Source organism: Uloborus diversus, chromosome 9, assembly GCF_026930045.1.
Source record: "Uloborus diversus isolate 005 chromosome 9, Udiv.v.3.1, whole genome shotgun sequence".
Taxonomy (NCBI): Eukaryota; Metazoa; Arthropoda; class Arachnida; order Araneae; family Uloboridae; genus Uloborus; species Uloborus diversus.
Genome location: NC_072739.1, coordinates 134,270,383 through 134,295,387, shown reverse-complemented (window position 1 = coordinate 134,295,387; position 25,005 = coordinate 134,270,383). Strand labels below are relative to the sequence as shown.

The 25,005-nt window shown below is 30.9% G+C and overlaps 2 protein-coding genes across 2 annotated transcripts in view; one reads left to right on the top strand and one right to left on the bottom strand.

Annotated features, from left to right (window-relative positions):
• LOC129230035 (vacuolar protein sorting-associated protein VTA1 homolog) overlaps positions 1–25,005 on the top strand; it is a 212,381-nt gene that overhangs the window by 85,239 nt on the left and 102,137 nt on the right. The window lies entirely within an intron of this gene.
• Positions 12,754–25,005, bottom strand: part of LOC129230510 (multiple PDZ domain protein-like) — an 80,906-nt gene continuing 68,654 nt past the window's right edge. The window contains exons 29-34 of the mRNA XM_054864912.1: positions 20,278–20,428; positions 16,632–16,831; positions 15,850–15,933; positions 14,560–14,778; positions 13,850–13,966; positions 12,754–12,834 (exon numbers count right to left, since the gene is read on the bottom strand). Coding sequence (XP_054720887.1) covers positions 12,754–12,834; positions 13,850–13,966; positions 14,560–14,778; positions 15,850–15,933; positions 16,632–16,831; positions 20,278–20,428 — 852 coding nt within the window. The remainder of the gene's footprint in view (positions 12,835–13,849; positions 13,967–14,559; positions 14,779–15,849; positions 15,934–16,631; positions 16,832–20,277; positions 20,429–25,005) is intronic.

Sequence of the window (25,005 nt, the reverse complement as noted above, 5' to 3'; positions counted from 1 at the left end):
TTTGAATTTGAAAAAAAAAAAAAAAAAAAAGGAAAACGACGGAAAATGCAGAACTAAAATATATTTGTTCTTAAATATGGAACATAAAATTTATAATAAAATAATTAAACTAAATAAATAACAAAATAAGTAAACTAAAGGTTTGCATTACATTATATATTTTTAGCATTCAACTGGGTTTGAAAGATTAATGCTTAACTAGACAAGTTAGTGCGGTTTTTGTTGTTTTCAGATAAAATTTGCATTCAGTATACATCCTTCACTAGCCACCTCGGGAGAAAAATCAAAATGACAGGCCAGTTTTAATTTTAATCAAGCAATAAAAATGAATATTGTTTTATTGGTTTGATGATTTTTTACTTCCTTCTTGTCCCAAAATTTTTGTCCCGGAAAAAAAAGAAAAAAAAAGGAAAAATCCATGTATTGTAAACATAACATTTTTATCAAAGAAAAAGATCAGTTACTAATGTTTCTCTGTGCATAAAAGGGAAGTCATGTAATTTCTCTCAATCCTCACCATACCACAAAAATATTCATTCGGAAATTGTTCACGAAATTGAGAGTGAGGGGGGGGGGGAGCACCTGGCATCAAATGCCTGTAGATATCTCTTTCTCCCCCTCCCTTTGATCAGGCTCCTTGAGTACAATAACTTACAGTAGATAAGCCGCATCGGTGTAACTGCCGCACCCCAAAAGTGTAAGAGTCTGTCAAAAAGATTTTAAATGTTCAGAAATACCACACACAGCACATAAAAATGGTGAGCAAATCCTCGATATTGATGATATATCCGAGTAGAAAATGCCCATTAAAAAGAAAAAAAAAATACAGTACATATTTGCTTGTGGCTCTATCCCCCAACTTTTAAAAATGTGAAGAAATAAAAACGAAATCTCACATTTAAATTGATTTTCGATTTTTCTCCCAAAATCGGGAACGTTTTGCTCCTCTAGGTTTTGCCGTGTTTTTTTTTTTTTTTTTTTTTTTGGCAAATACACTTTCTGCAAGGAAAGAAAATGAAATTTTATAAATTTTATAATCATGTTTGCGATTTAGAATGAATAAAAATCATATAAATGCATGAAAAAAGTTAGTTTCCGTGACTATTTTTGAAGTGGTCTGTTTTTTGTGAATTTCGGTTATCTGTTGCTTTTATTTTGTACTAACATCAATAAAATATGTACAGTGTACAGGTTTTTCGTTTTTTTGCTTTCTTACGTTCCTTTTAAGGTTTTACATTGCCTTTATGTTTAAATAGAGCTCCATTTCACTTGTAATCAACTATACAAAAAATTGGAGAATAGGAAATTTGGCTTTTCCAGCACTTTTTGAACAGTCGGCCATTTACTTTAATTAAAGCTTCTAATTGATGAGTAAATAATATATAATTGCAACAGAATGTGCCAGTATCTATTTCTTTATTGTTTCATTAAAACAAAAGGACTAAAGTCGGGAGGATAAAAAGAAAAGTCGATCATAAACAACGCAACAGCAAAAAAAGTCACGAAAATTTAACTTTTAAACACGCAAACGCCGCACAGTGGAGTATTTGACTGAAAATCCTGGCCAAAACTAGTTTGAAATATTCACTCTTCTGAAGGCGACACTCTTGTGTGCGTTTGTGCGCTGTACGGCAAAGCTATCCCACTTATAGGCACGAAACTTAATATACAAGGTGTCTGAAAGATCTGATGTTACAATTTGAAACTCGATTTTTCAAATTTGAATTAGAAAATGAAATATTTAATATTTTATCCACGGTTTAGACTTTTGCATGTTTACGACCGTAAAAACGATCCTAGTAAACATAGAAAAAAACCGAATGCATCACTAGATAGGGAAAATAATTTTCTTCAAGATTATGGTTTGTTTGAAGTTCTAACGTAATTAACCGAATTTCTAAGAATTTACAAAGGGAGGTCACTTTTTCGACTTTTTTCAATTATTCAATCAATGTAAACTAAAATTCTTGCATCCAATATTCTAATAATGTTATGGCTCTGAACCTTTTTAAGGAAATAATATAAACACCTTACCTTTATTTATAGCGAAAATGGTGAAGTTATGTTCTTTCACTGATTTATAATGATTTTTTTTTCAATGAGTTGAAATAAAATTTTTCAATAATTTTCACTCGATCCGAAATGGATGCCACTGTTGGCTCTTTGCCAATAATGCTTAGACAAGTGATAAGTAAACATGTTCGATGCGAATGGCTGTTTTCCTTTGAAGATATGTAATTAAGAGCACTGTTCAAGGGGGGGAAAAGCAAAAAGCGGTTAAAAAATCCTAGTATTCTGTACAAAACACTAATTTCAAACCAGAATTAATCAATTTTATTCTTTTCGTTTGGTTTCAATCATTAAAACCCTGAGTTAATCATGCACAAAAAGAATTAAAGACAAGGGTTTCGGGGTTACAAAGAACCTTTTTTCTACGGAAAAAAAATAAATAAATGAACTAGGATAATTTAACTGTAAAAACACTCGCAAATGGATATTCAAAAGCTCTTTGTTTTTGAATTGTATATATTGTACTCGTACCTTGGATCGATCCTTAGTTTTACATCGCGTGATGTGTCCCGCTAAAAATTGTACGAACAAACTTGGAACTAAAATTTTATATAACTTTAATTTCACAATGAGTAAGTAAAATGTCTTAAATATGGATAGCTCACTAGCGTAGGAACGTTAGCTACGTATAAGGGGGAAAAGAACCCCTCCCCCAGCACATTATTTGCAGCAATGGATTTGAAAAAATATAAATATTAATTTATTTTATCTAAAATCTATCTCAATTTTAAGGAAGAGCAAATTTTCTTAGCGAGATCACAAAATAATTTAATTTATTAACTTATTAACGTACATGAGAAAATTAACATAACTGAATGCAAACACATGTTTTAGGGGTGCAATGAATCTCTTTAGCGATGCATAAAGGTAAGAGTTTCGAAATTAATCGGATGATTCTCATTCCATAACTTACATCTTTACACATTAATGAAGCGGTTTATTGTAACAATGAAACTCATGTCTGAAATTTTATTGTTGTTTGTGAGCTCAAATATGTCGATCTTTTCATTCAGTAGTACTTATGATAACTTTTTTACAAATTTATTAAATCTTTGTAGGTAAATTCAGTTTAAAATCATGACTTGTCGCAAAAAGATCGGATTATGCACTTTAAAAAAAAAAAATCATTTAAAAAAGGGCAGTTGTAGGCGGACGATTTTTTGCTGAAATTAGCACTAGAGACTTTGCCAAATACGATGCAACTTTCAAAACAGCCCGACCAAGCAAGACACCCATTTAAAAAGCTTTCTCTAGTTATAAAGCAAGGCGAAAAGCCTATAAAAATCTCACATACCAAGTTTTCTTTATTTTTTTTCACAAAAAGAAAATAAAAATATTTACTTTGATTTATAATTAGCACTAAGCCCTGACATTTCTTTATACCGTAAAATTGGTTTGGTTCAATTCCATTCATTTAGAAAGCTACATAATAATCTACATTGAAACGTAATAATTAAGCTGAAACGTAACAAAAAAGCGAAAATTCTTATAGAAATCTCATCTTTCACCGAGGCTATGTGCAATTGTAGGTGACTCAAGTTTCCAAAACAGGTGCCGATCGATGCACCAGTTAGTCAACTATCATGGAATAAATTTTCATAAAAATCGGGTAAATTTTTAATTTTGGACTTTTGGCCAGGATTTTCAGTCAAATACTCCATTGTGTGCCGCGGCGTTCCTTCCAGAAATTACTGTATTCAGTCAATGAAAAGCTCAGGATCCGCTTGTTCCTTTTGCTTTTCAAAATTGAAACATGCAGAAAATTATCAAAGCAGCATTTTAAAAGTAAGAATCAATGCACAATTGGAAGTGCTATACTAATGAAAGAAAAAGTAGGAAAAAAAAGGAAAAATTAGGAAAATAAGGAGAGAGTTTGAAAAAGTAGGAAAAATAGGAACTCTTCGGGGTCTGAACATATATTTTGAAGATACTTCTAGTGACTACGAAAGAACAACAGACAGTGTAGTGCACACAGACAAGCACTGAAAAGTTCAACACAAATTCAGAATGAAAAAGAGAAGTTATAATGATTTTAAGTTTGAAGGTTAGGTTCCTTATGTAAAATCCTGTCCGTTGCTAGCTTTGCATTAAAATTACTTTGGCTATGAATGGAGAAAAATAACAGTTAGGTAAGTTAAAACTATTCAGAGGATAATAAATGTTATCAGCATCATAACCAACATTATTTTATTGCGTTGATAGTATAACTACTTCATTTAAAAAAAAATGCATATCATTAACCCCAACCGAAAATGTAATTTTGGTACTTAATATTGCACTATAATTATTTATACTATTATTTACTAATATTATTACAGAAGCTTATGAAATAAGCTTTTGTATTAGCTGCTCTATTAACCATCAATTATACAACAATTATACAATAGTTATATAAAAACATAATTTCATACATTAAAAATAAGATTACTGCCAATAATTTACAAGCAAAATGGCTATCATGGTTTGAAAAACAGACTACAGTAAAACCCCTCCTAATGGACACCCCTCAAAGGCGGACACCCCTCTTATGCGGACAATTTTTAATTGTCCGGTTCCAAGGCAAGTAACTTTATTAAACCCCTCTCCTGCAGACACACCTGTATTGCAGACAAAAAGAATTCTCCTGTTCGAGTCCGCATTAGAGGGATTTTACTGTATTTTGCTAACTATGTACGTGCATTGTTAACATGTTTGTTTACACAAACACTTCTAAACAAAACCTCAGTTCAGCCAAAATACTTTTGATGTGAAAGATTCCACAAAAAAATCATAAATAATCTTTGTTCAAGAATATTCTTAACAGGAGAGATATGGAGTAGAAGAAAAGTACAAAAAACACACACACACACAATTAATTTGCAACATTAACAGCTGAGAAGTTAAAATAGAAATAAATTGTTTTTGAGCATGGTAGAACTTAAATGACAAAATATTGATGGACAATTTCAAAAAATAATTTTTGAGAAACACATTTTATTAGTTAGCCTTGTTGGTAACAAAAATGCAAGTCAGTCGAGGACAAAGAGTAGTTAGTTGCAAAAAATCTGGAGTTGGTTTAAGAGAGTGGGGAGATGGAGAGGTGAATCAGGACAATACAAATTATTGCATAAATAATGTGGGAAAAAGAGTTTAAAAATAAAGGTTTTGTCTGTCAACATGGTTGTAAAATAAACTCATGTCAAAGTATTTGTATTTCTTGTTACTTTCACCCATTAAAACATCAAAATTTCATTGGGGGGGGGGGGCATCAAAAAATTATGCTGCATGATTTTTTTTGATGCCAAGATATCAAATCTTTTACAGTACTTCTCGTTAAGTAGTGTTGTAAAAGGTCCTTCCTGAACTCCAATCAAGCGTACACATGAGTTAAAACCATGAAATTGAATAAAACTTCCAATTAATTAGATAAGTGGTCTAGAACAGGATACTTTGACCCAGTGGTGCAGCAGGGGATGTGAGGGCTCCACGCCCCCGAGGTTTTAACACATAAACTGCCCATTCTACTAGTGTGGTTTATATACATTTATGACTTGTGACCCCTCCCCCCTCAGAGGTGAATTCCGACTGTGAAAATGCCTGACCTATGAAATGCTTCAAAAGCATTTTGACTGAACTGGTACAAGAAGAAAAAAAGCTTTTCTCATATTTTAAATGGGCTTGAAAGTGCATTACATCAAATTCAAAATCTGCTTACACTTATTACAATATCATACATTTGCTTTGTTCAAGAAAATGCAAGCATTAAAAAGCACCTTTTCCTTGAGGCAGCATTTTTTTAAAAATTGCATACTAAAATATGTAATACTCTGAGTTAAGCATGAGCAAAAACCAACTATGTAGAACATAACAAGAGATAGAAGATAGCCTAAAGACAAATATAATATGCATAGTATTAATATTTCAATGAATTTTAAAGAAAGAATACCTTCACACATAATACATTTAAAGTGTAATAGCATTCATTCACCAGGTGTAACTGAAGTATTAAAAAAATAATAAACACAATAACTTTAACTTTCTTGCTTTAGAAAGTTTTCGATGAAAGAAATACTCTAGTTTTTACAAGTGATTTCAAATTATTGACAGAGAAAAAAAATAGTATCCCTAATTAAAAGTACACAGACCTGGGAAGAAAAAATCCCAGTAATTTAGCAAAAAAAATTTCGGATGTGTGAGAAATTTTGAAAGTGTTGCTGTGAATGAAGTAAGCAAAACGTTTGAGCAAGAGTGAGTTGTGAGTAAAGGTCAAGATTCAAAACATTTTCTAGTTCCAGTGGCAAGTAGGGGCAAATTTATTAATCTCCACTTTTTAGTAAACCAAAAAGAAGCAACTAAACAAATCAAATTAGTTTTTAAATTGCTGCTAAAATACAACAATTATCAGCTTAAATAAAGGCTAATAGAACTAAACAATGTTATTTAGGTTAATTGATAGAAGAGGTGCGATTGAGAAAAGTGGTGCCCTTGTAATGAATGATACTACAGTTCTTAGTCCCCAATTTTTTTTTCATTTATACGTTGCATAGCAAGTGAGTGGGGATTGCTAACCATGGTTTTAAGTTGTAAGTTAAATACTAAGAAATAACTATTTATAAGTTCAAAAGCTATGAATTTCTTTAGTTCAAGAAAAATATTAATGCTGGATAAAATTTAAAGACAATATTTAAATAAAGTAAAACAAATGTTCTCCTCTCTTAAAATAATGAACAGGATTTAATGCTATATGCACAGCTGAGATTTGTACACAGCCTTATTTTGGATGAAAATAATATCACATAATAGGGCTAACAAAATTAAAAAGGAAGACTATCAAAGATGAACAAAAATAAAAGCTTCCCTCACTTTATGTATCTTTTGATCAAATGAGCTAAGACAAAGCAATAAATAAATAAATAAATAAATAAAATACTAACACACAAAACCAAGAAATTATGTTTAAATTCAGAAAATACATCAGTTAAGTTTCTTTTCCTGTTTGCTTCAAAACTAGCATTTTTTTTTTGCATTGTTGAAATTTAGAAAACTAATAGTTCTCAACGTATATTCTTTTAATTTAAGGAGTTCTAAGCACCTTAAGCACTTCTTTTGGTAACTAAAAAGCTTCTAAGGGCAACCATTCAGATTCAACTCCATCATTTTCATTTATTATCCCCCCCCCTCCCGAAATATTCACTATTATGAAGCAGGACTAAGTCATACAAATTTTTTTAAATGTAAAAAATATTACAACATGCATAAAATATAAAATATTTCCCAGCTTAGTCATAAAAATTAAAAATGAATGAATCAGGTGTCAAACTGACTTATTCACACAAAATGTGTTTATCTCTAGTGCATCAGTTCCCAACTGGTGGTTCGCAAACCCCCAGGGGTTCACGAGAGGTACAAAAGGGGTTTCGCGAAATTAATATTACAATGGCAGAATTTAACATGTTTGTTTTGAAGTCTCAAGTTCAAGCATTTTTCATTAATCATTTGAGGCAGTGAGAAGCAAAGGGATGTAAGTCAAAATTTCTAAAAATTGGAGATAACCAGCGAAAAAAGTAAGAGAACCTGTCCTCTTTGTGAGGCAAGAGATGGTATTAATAGCCCAGGTAGGTATGGCCTATACACAAGATTTTTTTTTTTTAAATCAATGTAAGTCTAACCTAGAATCTCACACCTGGTGCACTAGGGGTTCGCTAAACTCATACAGATTTTGAAAGAGGTTCACAAGGCAAAAAAGGTTGGGAACCGCTGCTCTAGTGCATATCTTGTTTTTGTCATATTAAAAATAAAAAAAAAAAAACTTCTTAAAAAAATGTGAAAAGAAACATAGACAATAGGAAAATAAATTTAGAAAGTACAAAACTACAAATTTCATATTAAATGACAAATGACTTCAAATTTGATAACACTATGCATTGCTAAAAAATGCTTCAGTAATTTCAAAAGTAGAAAATGATGATACATCTATCGATAGTTTAAACAACTAGTTATCACTTAGTAGTAATTTATTCTGTGTCCATTACAGATCTGCATAAAAATGTCTAAGAAAAGTAGTAATGTTTAAGTAAGTGCAGTAATCATAATATAAGCAAATAAGACTTTCATTACAAAAGTGTTTTGCTGAAATTAGTTGATCAAGTTAGAAATAATACATGAGGTCAATCATTTCTAGTTTAGAGACCTTGAAGAATTATCCTGGAAATAAACTTACCACAGACAACAAAATTAGACAAAAGAAACAACTAATGTGCAAGTATTTAGAAAATTTTTTCTCAATATTAGGTATTCTATTTATGAAGAATATATTCAGTTAGCTTTTGTAAAAAAAAATCAGTTTAACAATGGAAAGGACAAATTTAAGAATACCAAGCAAAGAGTTTTGTGTTTCAATATGACCTTCACAGAAAGTAGAATAAATTCAAATAGTTGATAAAAAAGATTCTGTGTAACATCATTTCATCTAGAGGTGCACCGAATATCATATTTTGCCGAATAACAAATATTGAATATTAGGTTGAAATTCAAACTGAATATTCGGCTGAATACCTAATATTTGGTTTAAAAATATCTGTAATATTTGTATGGTAGAGTTTAAAATAGAAAGCATTTTATCAATTTTGTGTCTTTTGTTAAACTTAAATGGATTTAACAACGTAAATTTATCTACATTAATTATAATTATTAATTTAAAATAAATAAGAAATGAAATTAACCAATCTAAAAGACAAAAGCGAATTAATATAACATATGGCTAATTTGGTTTACATTCATCTGCAATTCTATGCAAATTGTTGATTCTGTCCTGATTATGTGTTTGGCAACGAATGATCGTAGTAATATGTTATGTTATAAATAAAGAATCTCTCATTTACTTTACATAAAGTTACAAACCTAATAAGCTGCAATATAAAAATGCAGATAATTTTGCTTCACACAAATTTACCATTTCTCAATTTAGATTACAATAATTAATATTATCAGTTGGCTTTTTAAAAAAAATTTAATATTTCATATCAAAAAACTTCTAAAATTAAAATACTTCTATGTCTAAGTGTTCCCTTGATGTATTATTTATCATTTTTTAATGTTTGTGAAATGATATCCCTTAATTGACTAATCATTTATGAACAATTAGTATGCCAAGGGTTTTCTTTCTTTTCTTTTTTTTTACTATTTCATACTTAAATGAGTTAATAGGGCCATTCCAAAAAAAGTCACTATTGGTCCCACATGTGATGGTTCATATTAAAAAGTTATAATTTTAAAGGGTAATGGCAATTTTTTTTGCTTAAGAAATCACACATGAAAAATTTGTTCATTAATATTTTAAAGTATTATTTTTCATGAAATATATGAGGCATCACGTGCAGGACAAAAAGACCGTTGTATGTGGAGTGACCCAATAGTGTGGTAATGAAACGCGTCATAAGATTTTTAAAAAATAAAAAGCAACAAAATTAAGGAAAACATTTAAGCATTTTCTTTTACATTAACATTACTTTGAATGTGACAATTTTAATAAGTAATAATTTCAGTCTATTATGTACTTTGGTTCACTAGAAATTGCATTAAAAAAATATGCTTGTTTTCCAATTTTCTTGAATATTTTAATTTGTTTACTATTCGGTTGCCAAAAATTACAGTATTTAGTTCCTCTGCCGAATATTCAGTGCATTTTTCATCTATATACCATTTTATAGCCTTGATGCAGTAAAACATTTTCAAATAAAATTAAAATGACCGTGAAAAAAGGAAGTAATTACAAATAACACTTATAATAATCACAGCCAGAACCCACACATAAATATTCCATATCTACAGTTCACCTATCTTTGGGCAATAGAAGAAAATATAGCACCTCCAGTTAATATGTATAATAATGTATATTAAATATTTCATTCTAGATACAACTAAAATTAACAACATAGTCCAAAAAGACGGAGGTTCAACCAATCGCAACATTACAAGTATTAAAAATTACTGCGAGTCCTCAATATTAAACAAAACATAAATATTTCTTTTTAACAAATGCACCTATCATTTTTGGACTAAAGGGGAAAAAAAACACAAAGGGACTTTTAAAATCAATATATGAAAACCATTTTTTGGAATATATACCAAAACCACAACTTTTGTCATATGAAAACTTTGGGCCAGTGACTTCATAAACTGTGAACAAAAGAACATCAAACAAAGCACTATGTCCCAAGTCTAAACTCAACAATTAATCTCTCAATTGAAACAAGACAATTAAACAATAGTTTGGTAAGTATCATAAAATATTGATTTACACACTCATAAATATACTATTCTTAGCTGCATTCCGTACATACTTACAACGGAAGAAACACTTCATTTCAGTTCTGGAATCCGAGTACCTCATTGGAAACAAACACGGATGCGTGAAACGAAACTGCATTCCGGCAAAATGTCCTGAAACATCCAGGAGGCCTACGCTCCTCACTTGAATGAAAGTTGCATTAATTGCATAGTCGCAGGTTCTTTGCTCAATGGTAAGGTACTTGGGTGCTGTACACACCTGTTGACAAAGTAAGAAAGATATGATGTGCAGTAATTCAATACACACAATGAAATAGAACAACAGTGCTTTGAGCTTTGCATTTAATAAGACACACATTTTGGATAACTCAGTTCCTGAGAGAATTAATCCTTAACTGGTGAGGTGATTTTTTGTTTTTTTAACGTAAGGGAAACATTGGGCGTAGGTAACCCCAATATTCTATTTCATGTGCATTTTGCAAAATTTAGCAAATTAAAGTAAAAAAATTTCCAATGATTTTTGTATCATTTATTGCAGAAACTGCCGATTTTCTACAAATGTCTTCCAACTCAAGATAGAATTTTGCACAAATTCTGCAGATTTCTTTTCGTTCAAAGTAAATCTAGAGTTCCTACAGATGACTTATTGAATTCAACATTTTTCATGAGCTTTACTCCGAATCATCATAATTTGCAAGAATTTTAAATTTTCTTCTAATTTAAAGAAATCTGCAAAATTTGGAAGATATTTGTAGAAAATGTGCATAAACTGCAAATTTTTCATAGAAATTTCACAGAAATCTGTAGAAAACTTGTCTGAGTTTTCCTTTCAGACAAACTCAGGACCCTCAGGCATCTGTTCTGCAATGTACGTCGCAAATTTAGTAGTATTATGCTTTGGGGGTTGTTAGTATTTTACTAACTTGCTTATGCTTATTCCCACCAAGTTCTTTTTTATCTTTGAGTAGGGGGCTGTATTTTAAAATTGTTCTAGTTATAATGAGCTCTTTACTTAAGTTCTACATATTTTCTACAAGACAAGAATATTCATTTCGTTCTAATCGTAACGCGTATTTTAATCTGGTTCTCCCTATTAGAAAGTAAATCTTTGCAAAACAAATAAGATTGCAAAGCAGTCTTTGGGGTTAATGTGTGAAAGCAAGAGGGAGGCAGAGCTTCCTACAACTGTATAAAACCGATAGTTTTCAATGAATTAGATACTTTACACACCCGAACAAATAATTCCACAATCGATTCCAAATATTTTGGAAGGCTTAAAAGCACAAATCAATTGAAATGTTCCTTTTCTCCTTTTATTCTTCAAAAGAATTTAAGACAGCTTTTTCATTGAAAAAATTTTGGTGCATCTGGTTTCTTTCTTCTGTTCTGATTTGTAGCTATATAAGTATGTGATGGACTCAAAATTATATACTTTAACTTTCTGCATAAATATGAACTTCAACTTCTACCAAGAATATGAACTTTAACTTCCACTTCCACTCAGCAATGGGGCAGATAAACAGCCGCCATTGAATTGTCAGTTAGTTCCTCTTTCTCACATTTTGTTTGTTGGTCGTGCCTCCAGTGCTGGTGCAGAGCGACGTGTTGATTCGTCATGTTTGCGGCTACAATTTAAGTGTTCTCAATGTTTTTAGCACACACATACATTTAGCTGTTCTTACTAATTAAATATCTTTGAGTGTTTTACATCAAGAATGTTTCGTTGTCTTTTAAGAAGTGTTTCCGGACCAAAAGTAGTATACTCATGCAACTTATCAAAGTGGTAACTAAAGCGGGGACCAAAAGGATAACTATTGTTATAATTTATTGTTGTAGACATTGATTAAAGAAATGACTTTTTAAACCTTATTGAAAATATTCGTATTAAAGTTCGACAACTACATCACTATATCATCAGCATACTCAGTGCCATTTCTGTTAAAAAATGTTAAGAATAGCATGATGGTTCAAAGTATTGAACAGCACCCTAACAATTAGGGTGCTGTTGGTGCTATTTTTTCAAGCTTTTCATGACCCCCACTGCATTGTGAGTGGCAGTCAAATCCTGATCTTTCTAGGAAATAGCTATTATGGTAATTTAGAATCCTTTTTATCAGTAAAATATAGCACACATCTGATAACAGATTGAACATTAAAAATCAAGGGGCTTATTAAGGATTAAAACTCAAAATTCTAGGAGACTTAAAAGTGGCTGAAAATGAAAATCATTCTCCAAGATTTTTTAAGAAGTTTTCGAGGAGCATAAGAGTCCTGTAACCTAAAAGGTAACTGAACATACTGTGCCCATTTTCAGACAAAACCAGAGTCTCTCTTTCAACCTATCCCAACAGGAAAGGGAATTCAAAAAGAAAAAATGCTTTCTTTTGTTATATACTTACATAATAAAAGCAATTTTCAGTGCATAGATCTTTTTGGTGGAAGATTTGATTCACATTTCAGCCTTCCTATTTTCATATTAATTTTTCCTACTGAAGTCTAAAAAAAGAGATAGTATACTCATAAGTTTCAAGTGAAAAATCAAGTCAGAAAACTCAAATCAATATTTTTAAAATGAAGAGAAATTAAGGTCATTTATAAATAGATGTACACTTTCACCTTTATCAGAGCCAGAATATTCTTTAAATTCAGTTGTAATTTAAACTTTTCATAGTTAACACTAAATGGCCTTTAAATTTTTAAATGAAAAGGGAATATTGGGAAGTTTATAACTTACAGCAGCTGAAACAGTATTTTGAAAACCATGAAATTCAAGTCCTCAAAGCGGTTTATAACCGATACTCTTGAGATAATTTTATTCTCATTTATTTGTTATAATTAATCTACATATTTGGTATTATGTGAGAGCTTTTTATTCTTAAAAGCTCATAAAGAGCTTTTAAGAATAAAAAGTTGAAAATGAGATAAAAAATTATTTTGACTTTGAGATTTGAATGCATAGTATAATAGGTTTAAGTTCATGCTTCATTTTTTTCCACCTCAAGGCCTGAAAAAGGAAAATGGAAACCTTAAAAAATATAATGACAATAAAACAATTTTCAAAACCTTCAATTTGCTCATCAATAAATATTAGTTTACAATTTGCAAAACACAATTGCAGTTATGATTGAACTACTGGGTTGTTTGGAGCCCAAACAACAATCCAGTATACCGAGTCAAACTATCACACTATTAATAATATCCAAATAGTGGGAAAGAAACAAATTTTTGGAACAGAAAAAATCTCCTCCTTCAAAAACTTTTTAACTATATACCATAAAAAAAGAAAGAAAGAATTCGAAAACATCAATGGCCAAATTATTTTGAGTGCATGAATAAAAGAAATATTTATAGAAGGAAAATAACACTAAAAACTCAAAAAGAAAAAAAAAAAACCAACAGGTAATCCAAACAAAACCCAAGAACATTACATAAATTCAGAAAACTTCATTATCTAAAAGGAAAAAACACTTTTGGGTTAGAATCATAATAAAAATTGTTTTTTAGTTCTTACTTTTAGCATAGCAGCTGCCACTTCTTGACTACTTTCTCTTACATTTTGGCCATTTACTTCTAAGATTTGGTCACCTTCCATCAGTGTTCCATCAATGTCTGCAACCCCTCCCTTAATCTGGAAAGCAAGTAAATATCAGTCACTAGGGGGTGAAAAAGTAAAACATCAACCCTTACAATGACTGGGAGAACAATTTCATTAATATTTTCAACATGGAAGCAAATCATGGGTTACTAAACCAATAAGAAAATAAACTAAAAATAATGATAATGTAAGCAAAGTAAAATGGCATCGTACACTCATTAGCCCAATAATAGAGATAAATTCTATAAAATTAGTTCAGCTCAATCACATATTTACACATCTATAACACATATTAACTTTTCAGTTAAGATAATTATCGTACCAACCAAATTAGGGTAATTTGATGCAGCCCCAACTTTGTATCCCTATTAACTATCATACAATTTCATTTTCTTTCTAGGTACTTAACTAAGATCTTTTTTTTCTTTTCTGTTCAAAATTGTATCTATTTTAAATGATGGTAGTCAAATGATTTTACAAAGGGTATTTTATTAAGTTTATTCAACACATCTCAAAACGTTCAAATCTGTCAAAATTCGAAATTTGAAAATTTGCATGAATTTAATGCTTTCTTCTATATATCAGATGTAGAAGGAAGTAAAAAATCACATAACCTATAAACTCACCACTTCCGAAATATATACACCAGGTCCTGCATTTCTGCCAACAATAGTTAACCCCAAGCCTCTGCCAGGTTTCTTGTATAGTTCCACATTCAGCTCTACCAGAGAAGTATCTTTTGTCTCTTGATGGCGGTAAATTCGAATATTCACTGTCGGGACAGAGTGCCTGAGTATGTTGATAGCCTCAATATGAGTCACGTGTCTCATGTCATGTCCATTCACCTTTAAAATTAAAACAAATTAACAAAATCATAATAATTAGCATAGTATAATATACAGCAGTATTTTATTGATAAATACTGTCTACAAAGCGAAACTCACAACAGTTTTCTCACACACACACACAAAAAAAAAAAGGCTAAAATCGAGAAAGAAAATTAAAAACTAATTCAAGGAAAAATATTTTGGCACTAAAAAAGGACTTGACAAAATAAATACACAACTGCCAACATTGAAAGATAAAAAATAGGAAGACTTAGGTATAAATTAGGGAGTCATTGCATGAATAAATTAAGCAACAAAAGTTTGAGCATTAAATGGATTTTTTTTTAAATACAAGTAGAGATTTCTTAAAATAAGCCTGTGTAGAACAGGAAATTCAGAAATTGAAGTTACTACTTTTACTTATTTTGAAGTTCAAAAAAAAAGAAAAAAAAGAAAAAAAAAATCTTCAAAGTAAAAAAAAAAGCACAAGTTTCTCTTCTCTTATAGGTAACAATAAAAAAAAAGTGTAGGAAGTGTAGAGAAAATCGGCAATGTTTCACAGTATTTTTTGAAAAATAAAAGTTTTTAAAAGAAGGAAAATGAAACAAATACATTTAAAAAATGATTGGACGCATAAAATTTTCATTACTCGTGCATTATGTCATGTATCTTTTACCGATTAAGATTCATTAACTAGGGAATTTCGCTATGCATTTATGCAATTAAATTTTGTAATGCAGTGCTTTTTGGAATTTGTAATGCCATTTTTAAGAAATGCTGCATTAACAACTATTCAAAGACCAATACAGTGTGAATAATTAAAATCCATCATTTAATACTTAAATGGAAAGAATTTATATCCACAGAAATAAAAAAGAATTTACCACAAATTAGAACAAGCCAAGCAAATGGAACAGCATGAAATATCTTGCGATCAGTGTCAAAGATGAGGCCTTTATAGATCCCATAATATGAGTCATAGCACTTTAATTAATTTTGCTCAGGGTCACATTTTGTTAATGCTTAAAAGTACATTTAAAACTTACTATGAATAAAAAAGTATTAAATTTAAATGAAATGAAAACTTACATCCAACAATATGTCACCTGGTTTTAAGCGCCCATCATTAGCAACGGCCCCATTTGCATAAATTTCATGGATTACTACACAGCCCTAAACAAGACATAAAAGACCAATAAATGATGAATGAAAATTAATGGAAAAAGACCATAGATTATACACATATACATCTATTGTTTTTTTTTTTTTACAAAAGGAAGGAAGTTTAGTAAAATTTCTTAATAACTTTTCAGCAAACTATAAAAATTATGAGAAAATTAATTTAAAAAAAAGGAACATGCACACCACTGTTTGGGTTCCAACTACACATTTGATTACTTCTCGGGTAAAACTTCTCTTTCAAATTTTGATTTTACAAACACAAAAGTGAATACAACAGCCTTTGAGCCAAGTTAGTACGACTTTCTTGGTATGGATTTGAGAGAATGGATTGTAGTTTGATTGATTCTAGGTATTTGGAATAGTTTGCTGGAAATAGCCAGTACTTGCAATAAGGTGAATAGTGTTTAAAGGGCTCCTGATCTTCGCTGGGAATGAAGTGACTTGGAAATCTTTGAGCCCAGCTAGGCAGTGGAAATTTGAAAATGTTCACGAATCCAATATTTTCTTCAATAGATATGTCAGAAGAAAGTAACAAGGTTTTTCTTAATTTTTAATTTAATAATAGTGCTTGTACATCAACTAATATAATAAAGCAATTAAAATAAGAGTGGGATAGTTTGAAAGAGAAATTGTGGCTCAATACTACTATGAATGGCTATAAGCATATTTTGTTATTTATTGATACTTACAATGGGGGTATCTGATCCACCCACAATGCCCAGGCCTAGGCCGTTCTTCTCCCTGTGGATTCCAACAACCATCTCTGTACCCACATGATCCAAGGTCACTGAGGGATCTGAGAATTCTACTGGGGGAGGGATGGGGCAAGCGGGAAGGGGAGAGACACTGTTCGGGGAAGGTGTTGGACACAGGGGAGATGGAGAGGAACCTGCACAAAGAACAAATATTTCAAAAATTGAATTTGTTTCTGACAAGTCAAGTCTATGTAATCAGTAATAGCAATCAAGTTTTAAAACATTTTCTTATTTATTTATTTTTTTAAATATTCTTTCTTTCTTTTCTTTTTTTGTTTTCTTTCTGTGCTCTACTCTACTGTTGTAATATGCTTCCAAAGTTGAAATTAGAACGTGGATTATATGCACAAAAAAAATCATCAAAATATGCATTCAAGTAGCTCTGAAAATTCCTGACAGATGCACTAAAAATTTAAAATATGATCTAACTTTTTTTTAAAACTTATGTAGGAAAAGGCTGTGACATTTAAACTAAAAAAAAAGATTGGTCTTTCTATTCGTGCATTTTATAATTGAAGCAATAACTATATATTGAAACAATTATTCTCACAGAAAACGTAATTATTTAAAGTAATTGCTTTAATCCCTGGGGTTCTTTTTTTCAATAAACATTGGCTACCACACAGGAAGTAACACAAAATGACTTTGCATGAGTAGCCAGTAATTTTTTTTAAAATAAATTTTTGAAGAACAATATTAGATTTTTCTTATCTGTTTTTAAAGTTAAAAAAAAAAAATCCTTCTTTAAATCTAAATCCACATAACCCTGGCCTAAATTATAATTTATTTCACTCTTATCTTTTCAGATTTTTTATTCAAATTAAATACCATACAAAAGGAACACAAAAAAATCAAAATAGTTTAAGAGTCACAACAATGATACATAAAATAATAATCAAAAGATAAATGATCCATGCAGTAAGCAATTGTAAAATCAAAAAAAATATGCTCTTGAAAACTCTAATGTTTAAAAAGAGAAAAAAGAAAGAAAACTACTTATATTAAGAGTAGACAAAATAAATAAGCAATCATAATTTCCATATCTAAGCATTGAAAGATCATTTGGTGTTCAAAAGGTAAAAAATGGATCAATTCCTATTTCTGTGAAACAAATATATTATTTTTAACAAATAATGCAATGAAAATGCAAAAATTGAAAAGTCAATTATTTCTTAAATTCAAATATCACAACTTTTCGCATGAAAGAAAAAAAAAAACTATTACTGCATATCTTCTAATTTTGGAGCATATTTTGAGCATTTTCATATTTCAATGTTTTTCAGCGCATATAACTCACAGGCTTTAAATATGAGGTTTAAAATCAGTTGTTTCTCATAAAGAAATAACTATCAGTACCTTTTAGCCAAATAGTAGAAGACTTAAACAATTAAAATCCATGGTATAAGCATTGAGCTTGAATCAGAAATACTTGTATTAATCTTCATAAATACTAGCAAAAATACCCGGTGTTGCCTGGGTCAATAATAATTGTGAGAAACAACTGCTACTTTCTTTCATTTTCTTTTTTAACTGAAAGAACTCAAAACACACTGCTTCGACGTGATTAAAAATCAAGCTTCTTCCTTACCCATAAAAGTAAAATAGCAATAAGTTTAAAGAACAAACGAGTATTCATTTAGGAACGAAAACACGAATACATATATAAAAATTTGAAGAATTTCCGAAATATGAACTAACGAAAACAAAGATCACTAAAAAAAACCGTGCGCTTTATTTAATTAAATAGTACACACACAAAAAAGTAAAAAAAAAGGAAAGAAAATTAATTTGTACTCTGAAATTTTTAATTCAAATTATGTGTTTCGCAATCACAAGTTGCGACGGGACCCCACTCATTGGAGTTATTAATTCTAGAAACGGCTTCTGTCCCCTAAAGCCTGCCCCTCCTCCTGGGCGGTTACATGTGTATAGTTGTGTGTGTGTGTGTGTAAACCTGTGTGTATGCACATAGGCGTGTGTGTATGTGTATAAGCGTGTCTGCAGGACATGGACGCCACCGACCAGAAGAAGCAGATTCCGGGGGACAGTGCTCAGGACCAGAGGAGCCGGGCCTGCAGAGGACGGTGGGCAGGAGTGCTGCAGGGGAAGACAGGGGGAAAATAAAATCAGCATAACGTCAAGGACAGTCAAATGAGAACAATAAGCAATCGTGCTTGCTCAAAAAAAAAAAAAAAAGCTCTCTATGTTTCCTTAAGTGTGTAAAAAGTAGAGTTGCCAAATGTTTAAATGACTTTCAACTCATGTTTGCTCCGGAAAAGCCTTGATTCAAAATTTTCGTAATGATTACTTTTAATATTGCTGTTGTAAGGCAACGAATTTTCCTAACAATGGGTTTTTATATTTAATCATTTACTGGGGAAATAACATGACATTTACTGTTTTCCATCATAATGTTTTTGAACTAAGTTTTTTAGAAATAAATTATAGCCTAAGTTGCTCCCTGATAATGTAGTTATCTATGGTGAAAAAATTGTTAAAATTGGTCCAGTAGTTTTAAAGATTACCCTGGACATACATCTATACTAATAATATAAAGCAGTAGAGTTTGTTTGTTTGAACGTGCTAATAACGGGAATTACTGGTTCGAATTGAAAAATTCCTTTTGTGTTGTTAGTCCATTCATTGAGGAAGGCTATAGGCTGTATAACATTACGCTACGACTAATAGGTTGGTTGGTTTGTTAATTTTTAATGGCGCAAGAGCCTCTGAGAGCTATACTGCGCCAAACGACTAATGGGAGTGAAGCAGCAATAAAAAATGTAATGAAAACGGGAAAATTTATATTATAATATATAAAATGCTTGGAAAGCAGCATAAGCGTAGCCACTATGGCTCGACCTGAAAATGCGGGCTTCACGATCCAGTGGGTGTAGGTTCGAGTCAGCTTTGAGGCAAATTTCGAGGGTACTACTCAAAGAATAGCCTAAACGATATTAGACATGATCTTTAAAAAAAAAATATGTATACAGGTATCATTGTCTTATTTTTCTTGTTAATTAACTAATAACATAAAAACTGAAGAGCTTGTATGTAATCTCAGGAACTACTGGTGCGAATTGAAAAATTATTTTTCAGCAGGATAGTCCATTCATGGAGGATACAATTCTTAAGAAAGCAATAAATTTCATGCTTGCTCCAGAGAAGCCTTGATTCAAAATCTTCATCATGATTACTTTTAATATTGCTGTTGTAAGGCAACGAATTTTCGTAACTATGGGTTTTATATTTAATCATTTAATGGAGAAATTACATGACATTTACTATTTTCCATCATAACATTTTTTAACTAAATTTTTTAGGAATAAATTATAGCCTAATTTGCTCTGATAATGTAGCTATCTATGGTGAAAAAAAATGGTTAAAATTCGTCCAGTAGTTTTGAAGATTACCCCCCCCCCCCACATACATACATACAGAAGTAGCCATTTATGTATAAAGATTACATACTAATAGGGGCACCCCAGGGGGGAGGGAGGCATATTACTTAGAATTTTGTGAATTGCATATCTAAACAAGGACTAGATTTTTATAGCAAGTTGAAAGTGGGAACAATTCTTACTTTTATCACTGCCATTAGGAAAGGGTCCTAAACTATTTCTTGGCTTCTTATCGTGATCAATATCATTGTGCATGGAACTTGGCTCAGGTTTATGGGAGTTGACGACTAAAAATGTTATAGGACCATCTTCGTTTTTGAGGATTGAGGCAGCCTGAAAATAACAAAGACATTTGAAATAATAATAAAAATCACAATTCAAAAAAAAAAAAAATACAGAAAACAAAATAATAAAGATTAAGAAGGAAAAAATAAGAATCATTTACTATCAAAATTGATAATAATATATACAGCAGTATAATGCATTAAAATAGTTACAATAAAATAAAACAGCTTTTTTTTGCAAATGTTGTGCAATTTGATGCTTTTTTCTTTTTTTCTTCCCCAAAGTGAGAAGTGTACTAAATTATCCAAAATACTTATTTTTTACTCAAGTGAAAAAAAGGCAATTACAGGCGCGTCCCTCATATAACATGGTTAGTTGGTTCCGTATATTATCGAAACCGTGTTATACGAGACTTTTTTTAAAATAACTTTTTTACTTATTTTTAATACTAATTATGTATGTGCAAGAGAAAAATCAGGTTAAGAGGTATCATGTTATATCAAAACCGTTTTTGTGTTATATCGAAACATGGGTGCCCATATGCAAAATTGTAAGGGGGGGGGGGGCGCTCAGATATTTTAAACATGGTTTAGCAGGATATTTTCCCCATGGAAGCAGATTTCAGGACAGAATAGAGTCATTAAAATTTGACATTTTTAATAACTTATTCATTAATGGCTGGAGAAGAAATGTTTTTACATTTTTGTAAAAAAAAAAGTATTAAAAGCAAGGAAGTTCTAACTTCTAAGGGGGGGTTCGAGTCCCCCCTTGCCTTCCTATATGGGCGCCATGGATTGAAACCGTGTCATACGAGACTTTGAAATAATGCAAATCAAGCAATGTGTACCGTGTTATATCGAAGCCAATCTTTTAAAGTTCAAATCTTTATGATAGCTGAAATTTAGGTTTAATAAAACATACAAACGAAAAGTAAGTTATCTTCAAATTGTTAATTAAAAGCAAAAATATGATACACTACCTAATGATAAATACAAAACTAAAAATACAGCAAAAACATATTAAAAAATATTGCTATAATGAAATAAATACAAACAGCATATTAGGATCACAAAATTAGTTTTCGCTATCACTCTTGTCAGAAATTACAGCTTTTCTTTTTCTTTTTTTCCCCTCAAAGTTGGTTGTAATTCCTTTTGACTTGTTGATTCTTCGTCATAACAAAAGGTATCTGACGTACTAGTTGTAATTATCTGTCTGTCTCGATCTTACAAATCTTTAAGAAGTTCTCTATATGGAGCTAAAAAGAACTTTGTAATTTTCTCTTAAATTTTCCACTACGTACTACTGAAGGATCGTTTTCAACAAAAAAAGTTTTAATTCTTTTGCTAAAGTTATTCCTTCTTGTAGATCAGTTATTTTCAAATCAGAAACTGGTACAATATTACAGCTGTTTTTGACGGCGGAATCAGAAGTGGAGATGTTTAGAAGTTCAATTAGTTCTTCCTCATTAAAAGTTTCTTCTTCAAGTAGTTCCTGAACATCATCGATGTTCATATCTGAAAATCCCTTCCCTTCTAAATTAGAAGCAACCAATATTATTCTGTTGAATTCTGTTTCTTCAAACGAGACAAATTTCCCTTTTTGGTAACAAAGTTTTCCAACCCGCAAGAAGTGTAGATTGTTTTAACTCCTTGCAAGCCAAATCTATAATTATGGTACAGTCTAAAATAGAAAATTCTTCCCATGCTTGAGTAAGTGTTACATTTTTATCATATTCTAGTCTTTCGAAGATTTTTTGGAATGCTCGTCGTATGTAACATGCTTTAAAGGTTGAAATGATTCCTTGATCTAATGGCTGGATCAATGATATACAATTTGGGAAGGGGGGAAGGGAAACAACTTTTACTTTAGGATGATTAAACTCTACACTGTGGTTTCCTGCATTATCAATGAGCAATAAAACTTTAAAGCTCAATTTTTTTTTCTTAAAAAAACTTTTCTACTTCTGGAATAAAACAATTCTTAAGCCAGTCTTCAAACAAATTTTGCATCATCAGCACTTTTTATTTGCTCACTAGAAGACTGGTAGATTGAACTTATCTATATTTTCCATCGCTCTGGGATTCAAGGCACGATTTATTACCATTGGCTTCACTAAAAAGTTTCCCGATAGGTTACTACACATGAGAAGAGTAACACAATCTTTGCAAAGCTTATAACCTGGTGCTTGTTTCTTCCTTTTTGAAATAAAAGTTTGAGACGCCAGTTTCCTTCAGCATAAAACTGTCTCATCGGCTTGAAAATCTGGTCAGCTAAATATTCACCCTCTTTTATAAATTGTGGTAATTTCAGTTTAAATTTTTCGGCAACCTCCACATCTGCTGAAGTTTTCTCCCCTTAAAATTTTATGTTGCGCAAAGAAAATCTTTTTTAATTTTCAAACCGCCCTTTACTTGCTACAAAGGATTGGTTTTGTAGTTCAGAAGAAGAAAGTTCATCTTTCTTTAAATGGTCATAACTTTTAAGTGCTTTTTGCTTTATAATATTTGTGCTCAAAGGATATTTTTATTTAAGCAATCTTCCATCCATATTAAAAGAGTATTTCCATTTTTACAATACTTATGTCTTGTTTGCGGAATACACATTTTGCGCCCTGAGAAGAGCCAGCGGCAACGTTTTAACTAATTTCAATTTCATTTTTTAATATTGTTCAAACAGTAGCATCATTTAAATTTACTGATTTTGCAATGGAATATGGCTTTTCACCACTTTTTATGCGATCTAAAGTTCCAATTTTTTCTTCGAGTGAAATAAATTTTCGTTTAAATTTTTGGTTCTTGATCTTACAAGACATTTCCTAAATTCAGTATTCAAAACTAGATCAGCTATAAACGATACAATTTAATTCGTTTGCGTACCTCAAATTCAAAACATTATAAACAGCAAAAAAAAAAAAAAAACACTTTACAACTTTGTTTACTAAGAACGAATGGTATATAAAGTCAGAAAGTAAATCTGAGCTTTCCTGTAGCAATAAAAATTGTCTGAGCAGCAGCAATGAAATAAAATGTAAAATAAATTAAATAGAATTATTGTATTCAATTTATGTTATATTTAGTTTCGAGCAACAATTTTTAAAAAATTGTTTGCCAAATTTAGTTGCGTTTAATCTTAATGTTAATTTCTTATAATGTATTGGAATCATAATAATTTTCCTCTTTTTTCCTTTAGAACACTGATGGGAAAAATAAATTATTTAAAAGTTACAATTTAGTATTATATGGGAAACCAAAGTTACGAGTTGAAGGTAGACAATTGTTCTTAAAAGTTTCATAAAAATAAAGTGAAAACTCATTAGTTATTATCATATATTTTTAAGTGTATTAAACAAAAAAGAAACGCCATCCTTTAAAATTTGAGCTATAACAAAATCGTGTAGTATTTAATGCAAGTTTCGCACCGTGTAATATCGAAACCGTGTTGTAGAAGTACTGTGTTATATGAGGGACGACTGTATAGGCTTTAAAAACTTAAACAAATACACACACACATCTGGAATTTCACTGAAACATGTAACCTCAAATTAAAATACACACACATTACACTTTCAAAACAAAAGTTTGCTGTTGGGTTCAGTTTGAAAAACAAACGTTGATATTTTATGAGCCTATGTTGTTGTTGTTGTGTGCCAGCTAGGCTGGCAACTTAAGGTGCGCTGCTTCACTTTTCTAACTGTACCGTAATTTGGTTTGAAGTTCGACTTCTACAGTACACACATGCGCCATAAGAACCCGTTTATAGGGTAGACAACCATTCACAGCATAACAACAAATTCACACAAAAGAAAGGACAAGGACAGGAAAGAGAAAGTACGTCCATGCCCGATCCACACAAAGAAAGGACAAGGACAGGACAGAGAAAGTACGTCCATGCCCGAGCCGGGATTCGAACCCAGACCTTCCTGTCGCAGTCAGACTGCTCTGACTACTAGACAAGGCAGGCGGCGTGAGCCTATAATAAGAGCAAAATGATCTTAATTGAGTAAAATGCTAAACATAACTAATTTCTAATATAAACACATTAGATATGACGTCATTGTTCAAAGATGAATTGAGAAAAACACGCTAATAATTTATTCAGTTAAAATTCAGATGGGAAATGGTGAATACAAATTTTAAATATACTGCCGTGCTAAGCACAGATGTGGTATCTGCACATTTTATCAAAATTGAGTTATTGTCACCAGGTGGTCGTTAGTAATTTAATTTACCCAAATCTTAAGTTTTTTGGCGATTTGTGAATGCGAAATATTAAAAAAAGCTTTAAGAAAAAGTCGTAACTGCAAATTTGCTTAGTTTCCTAAGGCAATTTGAACGTAAGTGACAAATACTAAGCCTTTAATGTGGTATCTGCGCAGTTACCACTTTTTTCCTTAGTAATTTATAGATACGACCTTTATACCTTAGTAAAGCAGCATATTTAATAATGTAGCATTTTGTTGTAACACAGAATATTCAAATTAGATTACCGTTGAATAGTTGATACAGGTTGATAATAAAAACTAATACAACTTTGCATAATTGTTATAGTAAATATTCAGCTTTTTCTATTTAAATGGTTTTTTAAAATGCAAATTCTAAAAATGAAATGCATGTAAAATATTC